The 11,391-nt window shown below is 37.7% G+C and overlaps 1 protein-coding gene across 1 annotated transcript; it reads right to left on the reverse strand.

Annotated features, from left to right (window-relative positions):
- Window positions 1–7,148: 7,148 nt before the first annotated feature.
- On the reverse strand, window positions 7,149–10,752 carry LOC143624666 (uncharacterized). The gene is made up of 5 exons (XM_077095238.1): window positions 10,335–10,752; window positions 9,612–10,121; window positions 8,823–9,079; window positions 7,991–8,537; window positions 7,149–7,462 (listed from the first exon to the last, which is right to left on the reverse strand). Exons 1-5 carry the CDS (start codon window positions 10,750–10,752, stop codon window positions 7,149–7,151), a joined length of 2,046 nt encoding a protein of 681 aa, XP_076951353.1.
- Window positions 10,753–11,391: the final 639 nt, after the last annotated feature.

Genomic DNA, 11,391 nt, shown 5'->3' on the forward strand with positions numbered 1-11,391 from the left:
ATGTTGGTTTGTAATGGCTGTCTTGAACAATTTCTATTTTCTCTCTGGAACAAGTATGCTTAGGGTAACAGGATGCACGGGTGGAGGGATCTTGGTTTTTCAAGACGAAGCCCATGCTATCCTTGCTTTTGGACATCTGGCACTACTTGGGTGGAGGGATCTTGACTTTTCAAGACGGAGCCCATGTTTTGCCTTTTATTTTCCTGCACTTAATGTTAGTAAGGATATAATCTTGTGGCCTTAGTATTGTGTTTTGTATGTCATTTTAGATAATCTATCCGAATATGTTTTAATTATAACATGTCTTGTGAAATATTTTTAAGTTTTTGAAATAGACTTTCTTGAGGATAATATATCCTAAACATAATCCTTAAACTCTTTATACTTTAGAGTAAAATATTCTAAGAATTATATCTAAAAAATACGTTTTTAAGTTCAATCATGCATTGAGATAAAATATTTTAAAGACAATAGATTCTTGAATCTAAAGTGTTGACAAATATTTTTAAGAAAAATCAATTTGATATGTTTTTAACATAACACATCTAAAAATGGTTTTAATCTTCCTAAAGTAAGATATGTTAAGTATAATATATCTATGAAATAAATTCCCAAAACTTATCATATTAAAAAATACAATATTTGAGGTTGGTGTATTGTAGACAACATGTCCTTAATATATTTAGAAAAATACTTTAAGGATAACACATCCAGAAAATATATGTTTAAAACCTCTATAACTGAGATTTGACACAATTGAGCCGAAAGATCATATTTCAAATAAAATGCAAAGGGAAGATTAGGTATAAAAGTGTTTTATCAAGGATAAAACATCTTAAGGATAATGTATCCTGATCATAAAATATTTTAGGGATTATATATATTTTTAGAAAATATATCTTTAAGACTTATTATGTATTGAAATAAAACATTTTAAGAATAATATATCCTTATGCCTTGTGTGAGTTGTCACAATCAAACCAAAAGATCATGCCTTGAAATATAAATTATGTGATAATACTAAGTGTAAAGAATACCTTCGTGGAGATCATTTTATAAATCTAGTTAACTTACATATGATGTCCTCAACCGTTGATCTTTTTAAACCTTAGAAGATATCAAGGATATCATATTCGTGCGCTCCAGGCGTTCGTTAGAAAGGTGAAGACCTTTAAACCTTAGAAGATGTCAAGGATATCATATTCGTGCGCTCCAGGCGTTCGTTAGAAAGGTGAAGACCTTTAAACCTTAGAAGATATCAAGGATATCTTGTTTGTGTGGGAGGTGATTAGCCTCTAACTGTTGTCAAGATAACGTATCCTTAGGATAACTGCAAAACACTAAATTCTTGATGAGGGGTGAGTGTTAGCCTAGCTTGATAATAAAAAGTTTAAATATGTAATAATATAAAATTATATAAAGGAACATACCTTTATCCTGAATTGTTGAGGATACGAACATACCAGTCAAGGATACTAGCAAAAATATGCCTTAAGATGGATAGCATTCCAAGCTCTTGGTATAGGAACGCCTTCCATAGTGATTAACCTGTAGGCCCCTTTTCCTGCTTCTGAATCAATCAAGTAAGGACCTTCCCACTTGGGAGCTAGCTTTCCATCTACTGGGTTAGTGGTATTCTGAAATGCCTTTCTTAACACCATATCTCCTACTTGGAATCTTCGAATCCTGATATTCTTATTGTAGGACTTGGTTATTCTTTGTTGGTATGCTGCCATTCTGATCCTGGCGAGATCTTTGAGTTCATCAAAGGTATCCAAGTATTCAGTAAGGCTTTGGTTGTTAGACTCAGTATCTTGGATGCTGGTTCTTGCTGTGGGGATCACCATCTATGTAGGGATAACAGCTTCGGCCCCAAACACCAAAGAGAAATGTGTTTGTCCCGTTGCATTTTTTGAAGTGGTTCTATCAGCCCAAAGAACAAATGGTAGTTCTTCAGTCCATTTTCCCTTATTGGATCCCAATTTCTTTTCAAATTGTTGATGATGATCTTGTTACTTGACTCTGCTTGACCATAGGCTTGAGGATGTACTGGAGTTGAAGTCACCATCTTGATTCCCTAACTTTCACAAAAGTTGGTTGTTCTACTACCGATGAACTGTGATCCATTGTCACAAACAATCTCTGCTAGGATACCAAATCTTGTCAGGATATTGCGTTTGATGAATGAGATCACATCCTTTTCTTCGATCCACTTGGAGAAGTAATCTGTCATGGGCAGCATAAAGACCTTTCCACCAGGAGCCTTGGGCAGCTTTCCCACGATATCCATTCCCCATTTCATAAATGACCACGGGGATATGATAGGATATAATGGTTCAGCTGGTTGATGCAAGATGTTGCTATGTCTTTGACAAGCATCACATTTTCTGGAGAAGTTCATTGCGTCCTTCTTCATTGTTGGCCATAAGTAACCTGTCCTCAGTATCTTGGATACTAAGGCTCTGCCCCTAGTGTGGTTTCCACAATCACCTTCATGTATATCCTTGAGAACTTCTTGTGCTTCTTGATATTTCAACCATCTCAAGTATGGACCTGCAAGTGATTTTCTATACAAAACATCATTTAGGATAATATACTGGGTTACCTTCATTAGGAAAGCTCTTGGATTTTCTCCTTCTGGGATATTGTTGTCATGAAGATACCGTATTATAGGATGGGTCCAGGATACTAGATCATCCTTAGTTTTTGAAATTTCCATGACTTCGTGGTTCTCCTTTGTTGCTGGAGTCAAGATATGTATGATGGGTATCTTGATGTCATCTGGTATCTTGAGAGCTGATGCTAAATTTGTCAAGGCATCTGCTTCAGTGCTTTCTTCTCTTGGTACCTGTACTATATCAAATGTTTCGAAACACACAGCTAATTGCTTAACTATTTCTAAATATTTTGCTAACTTTTCTGCATTTACTGCATAAGAGCCATTAAAATGGTTAGTTAATAACAAATAATCAACATAAACTTGAAGATACTTGACCTTCATGTCCTTAGTTAGTTGTAAACCAGCTATTAAGGTTTCATATTCAGCCTCATTATTAGTAGTCTGAAATTCACAAGATATAGATAGAGGTATTATGTCCCCCTGTGGTGATTTTAGCAGGATGCCTAGACCTGTTCCTCTTATGTTGGAGGCACCATCGGTATGCAAGGTCCAATTCTCTTTAACCTCCAATTGTTGAACTTCTTTCTCTACTTCCTTAAAATTGTTGAACTTCTTTCTCTACGTCCTTAAGTATATCATGGCTAAAATCAGCCACAAAGTCGGCAAGTGCCTGTGATTTGATGGCTGTCCTTGGTTCATACAGGATATCGTATGCACTAAGTTTCACAGCCCACTTTGCCATCCTTCCTGACATTTCTGGTTTTCTCAAAACAGCCTTAATAGGATAGTTAGTTTTTCCATGAATAACATGAGTTTCAAAATAATGTCTTAATTTAGTAGAAGCCATTATAAGTGCCAAAATTAACTTTTCAAGATAAGAATACCTGGATTCAGCATCTAGTAGACTTTTACTTACATAATATATCAGATGTTGTTGACCTTCATGATCTTTGACTAAGACAACACTTATTACACTTCTGGAAATAGCTAAGTACAAGGATAATGGTTCACCATCAACTGGCTTCATCAGGAGTGGTGCTGAGGATAAGTATTCCTTCAAGGATACCAATGCCCTTTCTTTCTTTTCTCCCCATTCAAATTTTTGATTCTTCCTCGGGATATCATAGAAGTCTTTACACTTCTTTGAAGATCTTGAGATGAATCTGTTGAGAGCTGCTATTCTTCTGGTCAATCTTTGGACATCTTTAACATTTCTTAGTGATTTGATGTCCAGGATGGCCTTGATCTGTTCAGGGTGATGTGCTAGAAGTAGTTATATAAAAGCACGCTAATCTAGACACTAAGTAATAAATTCTAGACTCTTAAACTTAACTAAACTACTAACCGACAAGTGAACCAGTCGACTCTAGTACAGCTAAGTAAGTCCGGATATCGAACCAACGAGACTCTTTAAATTACGTTTACTAGCTAATTAGACTCGACTACAAAACACGACTTATTATTTATATTTGTTTAAGGGGGTTTTTATTTAAAATACTAAATTAATACTATAATTAAAACTATTTAAGAAAACAAATATATTAAACGAAAACAAAGTTTGTTATGAAAATAAGATGATGATGAGAAAACTACCTAGGCTAGACTCCCCTAAATTTTGGTAATGAATTGACTCAGGAAAATATTTAGTTATGGACTGGGATCGTCAAATAGACACTTAAAAGAAAAACCAAATAGGACCCCTGACCCTTCTCAAGAGAAAGCCTATGGATTTCTAACAAGTTTTAACGCACACCAGTATTAAAAATCAAGTTCGCTTACGGTCACCCAATTGTTTACAATTTAGTTCCTTTATACGAAATCCTACCTTACAGCGCGGAAATCAAAGGCAGTTTAATATATCGAATTGATTCAATAGACAATAATTAAATAATCAAACCTAGACGGACTCCTTACGAAGAACTAAATCTAGCAAGATCAAATAATAAAGATCTATCAATAACCTAGCACCTTACAGATTTAGGTTAGCAGCACACTTAGGTTTAATTAATTAATAATTATTATTCCTATGATCTTAATGCATATCAATCATAAAATAGTCAAAAACACAATGTAGATGACCTAATAGTAAGCTATCATAATGACAAATAATAATCTAGGCAACTATGGAATAATAACAATTAATCAAACAATCCTAAATATCCATATGCATCAATTTAATATGATCAAAACTTTTACTAAATCATAAAAATCATAACGATAAATAAATCCCAAATCAAAACACAACGTCAAAATAGGTTCATCATAAGCCTAGGCAGTCTATAATTTTTAGCCTAACATCATAAAATAAAACAAAACAATAATAAAGGAATTCATGGTGGAAAACAAAAGAAACGAAAGATTAAAGGCGATAAAACCCGTGGTCTTCGTTCTTGGATGATAAGCACGCCACCGTATGATTCCAAGCCTTCAAAACCTCTAAAAGATCACCCCTTGAGCTCCAAATTTTGTTTATGGCTTTCAGGTTATGATTAGGGTTAAGTTTATGGGTGTTTATATAGACTTTTAAGGCCCATAAACTTAAAATTAGTAGAAGATTCTGTAAATCTAAGCCCATAAACTTAATATTTGTAGAATATTCTAGAAAACTGAGCCCAAAGTGCCGCGCGACGGGCCTTCTCCCATTTTGCTTGTTTTCGCCCTCTTTTTGACATGGTTGAAACCCGGAACCTAAAATATTCAAATAAATTAGTAATATACAAATTCTAATAAAAACCGAACGAAAACTAATAAAATATTATATTAAATATACAAGGGATTTATATATATTTAGCCTTATATCAAATATCCCCACACTTATCTTTTTTTCGTCCCTGAAAAACTCTAATTGCAATGGGATCAGAATCGGAGAAATATAGTCTAACAAACATATAGATTATCTTAATTAATTACAAAGAACACAAAAACCGCGATTGCCGATATTGTTGTCCACTTAAACCCAACAGCCGACAGATCAGACCTCTAATCATGTTTAGCATTAAGTTTAAGTTAACACTCAGTCTAAAGGTCTCACATTTAGAATCACAAATCCACCTAATTTGTTTCAGGCATGTCAAAGCAAAGAGAAAACCATAAAGATTTTATTCTACCAGTGCACCCTAAAAACTTGTAACTATTAAAATTTTAACTTCATAAATAATACTTGAATTATTTTGAACAATTTTTATATTTCAACATAATTTAGACCTCACCCATGGATGTTCTCACCGCGGTTGCTAGCCCAATGAGAAGCATGTAAGCTGTTGGTCATTACTTATGAACATTCTTTTAATCCTCACCCAGAGGCCTATCAGTCAAGCTGCCAACTCGAAAGAAAACACATAGGTTGTTGGATATTATTTATTTTCATCGATCCTCATCCATAGATGTCATCTCCAAGTCACTAACCCAGAGGGAGACACATTAAATTATTGGATCTTTTCAATTTTATTTTTATATGCTCATTACTTATGTAGATGAAATCAAATTTTAAGATTTACAAGGTTTTAACCTACACTGGTGCTTATTCATTACCTTAGACATTTCAGTTTTTCTATTTTCCTAAGTTGAGAACCCACAAGACTTAATGATTTAATTATAGGTATATTTATTACATTCTCAAAAGCCTTTCACTATCAGCTGGGCCTACCGACACATCCCAAATTAAGTATGCTCCTGTAATTTATTATATCTTATTATTAGTAGTTTGAAAACCGATTCCCGATAAGTATCCTCATCTCCCATTTATACGCAAAAAGAACAAAATCAAGGGACATTTTTCAAACTTTTTTTTTATAGATAAAAAAAACAAGTTAAAAACATGTGTTCCTATCCTCACACTTAAAATTTGCATTGTCCTCAATGCAGAGACGAAAACACGACTCAAAAATTTAAAAACAAAACAAAACCTAAAAATACAAAAATAAATAAAAACAAAACAAAGCTAAAAATTAAAGACTAAAAACGAAGTAAAAATGAAAAGACTTAGCTGGTAATATGCAAGTGAAATATGATGCTAAAGTCTTCATCCATCTATGCCCTCCAACTCCGAACGTGCTCCATAACCGGTATCTCCTTTCTCTCGTACACGAATGGAAACGGCAACAATACAAACAATATCTAAAAATTTATCTTATCAATTTGATAGATATAATCATTCAAAGTATGTAACCAGACCAACCAACCAAACCAATAAACATGAATAAAAGCAGCAAATAAATAATTATAAAAGTATACGGCTCCTGCTGCTCCATCCCCATACTTGAATTTTTCATTAGACTTCACGAGTATCTTCTCTCTATCTTCCTTCAAAACTTACAAAAACTTAAAAAAAAAATAAAAAAAAATAAATAAATAAAAATAACAAAAAACTACAAAAAACTACGTTAGTGACTCAAAAAAAAAATAAAATAGAATTAAAATAGGAAAAAATGTACAAACTCTACACTTGAGTATTCACTCAAGAACCTTGTGTGACAATTCAGTGCGATGGATCAAGAGGAGTTTCCTCCATCTCGATAGACTCTTTCGGTCATCTAAGATAATGCTTTAATCGATGACCATTCACTTTCCATGAGGTTCCATTATCCGGATTCTCCAACTCCACTACTCCATACGGGAAAACTTCTTTCACCAAGTACGGTCCCGTCCACTTCGAACTCAACTTTCCTTTCAAACGTCGATCATGTAACGCTTTCGTCTTTTCTTTAATGTTTAACGATCGAGAATATGCTGCATCCTTAAGCTCCTCCAGCTCATGAATCTGAAAGTATCTTTTCCTCGCGGCCTCGGTAAGATCGACATTCATCGTCTTCAACGCCCAATAAGCACGATGCTCCAGCTCCACTGGGAGATGACAAGACTTACCATAAACAAGCATAAATGGTGTAGTACCCAACGGAGTCTTGTATGCGGTTCGGAATGCCCACAACGCATCATCTAACTTATCCGACCAATCCTTTGGACTAGCCCCAACCGTCTTCTCCAAAATCCTCTTCACCCCTCGATTTGCATTCTCGACTTGACCATTCGTTTGAGGGTGATAGGCAGTAGAGGTACGATGCGTAACCCCATAACGAGCTAACACTTTCTCCATGACGGTATTACAAAAATGGGTGCCTCGATCACTAATAATAGCTCTCGGGGTACCAAAACGAGTGAACAACTTCTTAAGAAACTTCACAACAACTTGTGCATCATTTGTAGCCAATGCTTGGGCTTCCACCCACTTAGACACATAATCAATTGCCACCAAAATATACTTATTACCATTCGACGTGGGAAACGGTCCCATGAAGTCGATGCCCCAAACATCAAAGATTTCAAGAATTTGAATGAGGTTTTGAGGCATCTCATTCTTGGATGAGATATTACCTGTTCTTAGGCACGCATCACAAAGCTTCACAAACTCTTCAGCATCTTTAACAACCGTCGGCCAATAGAACCCACTATCAAACACCTTCTGCGCGGTAGCATGCGCACCATGATGACCTCCAGTCAACCCTTCATGAACATGCTTAAGAATATCCCAACCTTCTTCCTTTGTCACACATCTCCTCAGAATCCGATCACCACCAATCTTGAACAAGAACGGGTCATCCCACACATACCGATTCACATCCCGAAAGAACTTCCTCTTTTGTTGCGTAGTCATGCCCTCTAACACAAAACCATTAGCCAAATAATTTGCAAAATCTGTGAACCATGGCATACCTTGCTTCTTAGCCGCAATAAAATCGATCGACTCGTGAGGGAATGTATCTCCAATCTCCTCCTCACGCAACTCTTCTCTCCTTGGGTCCTCTAGATGGGATAAATGGTCGGCCGCTACGTTCTCCGCACCCCTCTTATCTTTAATCTCGATGTCAAACTCGGAAATTAAAAGAATCCATCGTATGAGATGAGGCTTCGCGTCTTTCTTCTGGAAGAGAAAATGCAAGGCTGTATGATCGGTAAAAACTGTGGTCTTTGAAAGTACGAGATACGAGCGGAACTTGTCAAATGCGAAAACAACGGCTAAAAGCTCCTTCTCGGTGGTGGTGTAATTCTCTTGAGCATCATTCAACGTCTTGCTAGCATAATAAATGGGGTGAAAATGTTTATCTCGCCTTTGCCCCAAAACCGCTCCAACCGCATAATCGCTAGCATCACACATGAGCTCGAATGGCAAACTCCAATCGGGAGAACAAAGAATGGGAGCACTTACGAGCTTCTCTTTCAAAAACATGAACGCCTTCACACACTCATCATCAAACACAAACGGTACATCTTTCTCGAGGAGTCGGGTCATCGGGCGGGTAATTTTGGAAAAGTCTTTAATAAATCGCCGATAAAAACCCGCATAGCCCAAGAAACTCCTAATCGCCTTCACATTTGTCGGTGGAGGAAGTCTACTTATAGTATCAATCTTTGCCCGATCCACCTCAATACCATCTCTCGAGATCTTATGACCCAGCACAGTCCCTTCAGTCACCATAAAATGACACTTTTCCCAATTCAACATTAACTTCGTTTCAATGCATCTTTTCAACATCTTCTCAAGATTAGCCAAACACTGATCGAAAGAATTACCGTAAACCAAAAAATCGTCCATAAACACCTTCATGGACGTCTCTATCATATCCTGAAAGATGGCCACCATACAACGCTGAAAGGTAGCCAGAGCGTTACATAGTCCAAATGGCATGCGACGATATGCAAATGTGCCATACGGACATGTAAAAGTCGTCTTCTCCTGGTCTTCCGGTGCAATGGGAATTTGAAAATAACCTGAAAAACCGTCAACAAAACAATAAAATTGCTGACTTGCCAAACGCTCCAACATCTGATCAATAAACGGCAACGGGAAGTGGTCTTTTCGGGTGGCATCATTCAACTGCCGATAGTCAATACACATTCGCCAACCGGTAACCGTACGCGAACGGATAAGCTCATTCTTCTCATTCATCACAACGGTCATACCTCCTTACTTTAAAACAACTTGGGTCGGGCTCACCCATGGGGAATTTGGAAATCGGGTAAATCATCCCAGCATCCATCAACTTTAATACCTCCTTCTTCACCACCTCTTGCATATTCGGATTGAGACGCCTTTTTGGTTGCACCACCGGTTTGTACTCATCCTCCATTAAAATCCGATGTGTGCAATAAGCAGGGCTAATGCCCTGAATATCGGAAAGTCGCCATGCAATCGCCCCTTTATGTAGCTTCAACACGTCTATCAACTTCGTCTTTTGTTCTTCTGTCAGCTTGGATGACACAATAACGGGCAAGTTCGAGCCCTCATCAAGATACGCATACTCCAAGTGTGACGGGAGTACTTTTAACTCCAACGGAGCGGGTTTCTCCTCAGAACCCGCCTCACTCTCACAACTAATCTCATTTACCTCAATCATCTCGGGCAACCCCGAAATTTCAGCCAACTCATCACAAATCGAATCGTCCTCACACAACTCAACCTCAACCAAATCATCGCAATCGACTAAACCGTTGCCACCCATGAGATCTGTACCACAAATGTAATCAAAGCATTTATCCATACCTGAAATGAACTAGTTAATAAAATAAACTGCATGGCAAGGACCACTGAAATCATCTTGATCACTCGGGTGCTTCATCGACCTCGCGACATCATAAGTAACATTCTCATCACCAACCCGAAGCGTGATCTTCCCATCATACACATCGATAAGTGCCTTTGCGGTTCGTAAAAACGGACGACCAAGAATAATAGGAACCTTCTCGTCGGCCTCAATATCGAGCACCACAAAATCAACCGGGAATACGAACTTATCCACCTTCACTAGCAAATTCTCGATAATACCTCGTGGATATTTAACCAAACGATCGGCCAATGATAAAGACATGCGAGTCGGTGTAAGCTCGCCTAACTCCAACTTCTCGTACAAAGAATACGACATCAAATTAATACTTGCACCCAAATCCACCAATGCTTGGCTCATTGCATCACTACCAAACAAAACTGGAATTGTAAACACACCCGGATCCGACAACTTCTCGGGTACGCGGTTCAACACTACCGCCGAACAATCTCCCATGAGTGGAATCGATGATACCTCCCCCAACCTATCTTTCCTCTTCAACAAGTCCTTTAAGAACTTTGCGTACTTCGGCATGTGTTGGAGGGCTTCAATGAATGGGAGATTGATCTTCAACTGTCAAAACATATCAAGAAAGTGCCCATACTCCCGCGTATATTTCTGGTGTTTCGCACGAGCGGGAAACGGGATACGAGAGTGATCAATCAAAAGTGATGGCCGGACTTCAACTGGCTTCTTCCCTACTGGCGGTGCAACTGGTGCGGTGTTCTGCACTTTACCCGGTACTTCCATCTCGATTTCTTCATCCGTTACCTCTTCATCTTCCACTTCAACTTCATTCTGACGCACCTCGGGACCCAAAATCCTACCGCTACGAGTAGTAATCGCCTTAATTTGAGCAGTCGGATTCTGCTGAGTAGATTTTGAAAACTGTTCCGGAGGTCTTTCATTCAACTGTCGGGCAATATCGTTAATGGTTCGTTGCATGTCGAGCATAGCTGATTGTTGATTCTTCAAAAGCAAATCATGGTCGGCAAGGGTCTTTTGAGTGACTTGATCTCTATTAAGGATTTGCTGCATCATTTCTTCTAATCTTCCCATACCACCACTCAAATCTTTCCCATTACCCGAACTTTGCTCATTAGAACTTCCACTGTTATACTGACCTTGATTTCGGTCATAGGGGGCTTGAAAACCTGGTGGCCCACCGGCCGG

The sequence above is a fragment of the Bidens hawaiensis genome, unplaced genomic scaffold (assembly GCF_021521415.1).
Source record: "Bidens hawaiensis isolate Kalapana, Puna unplaced genomic scaffold, B.hawaiensis_p1.1 tig00003902_1, whole genome shotgun sequence".
Taxonomy (NCBI): domain Eukaryota; kingdom Viridiplantae; phylum Streptophyta; class Magnoliopsida; order Asterales; family Asteraceae; genus Bidens; species Bidens hawaiensis.

Bases quoted from the DNA above. Each gene is read 5' to 3' on its own strand.
- LOC143624666 (XM_077095238.1), bottom strand. From the start codon at position 10,752: ATGCCGAAGTACGCAAAGTTCTTAAAGGACTTGTTGAAGAGGAAAGAT. The intron at 8,538-8,822 runs GTAAGTGCTCCC...TTTCTCTTCCAG, and splicing joins TGTTTTTGAAAGAGAAGCTC to AAGAAAGACGCGAAGCCTCA. The intron at 7,463-7,990 runs GTAATATCTCAT...GTCATCTCCCAG, and splicing joins TGATGCGTGCCTAAGAACAG to TGGAGCTGGAGCATCGTGCT.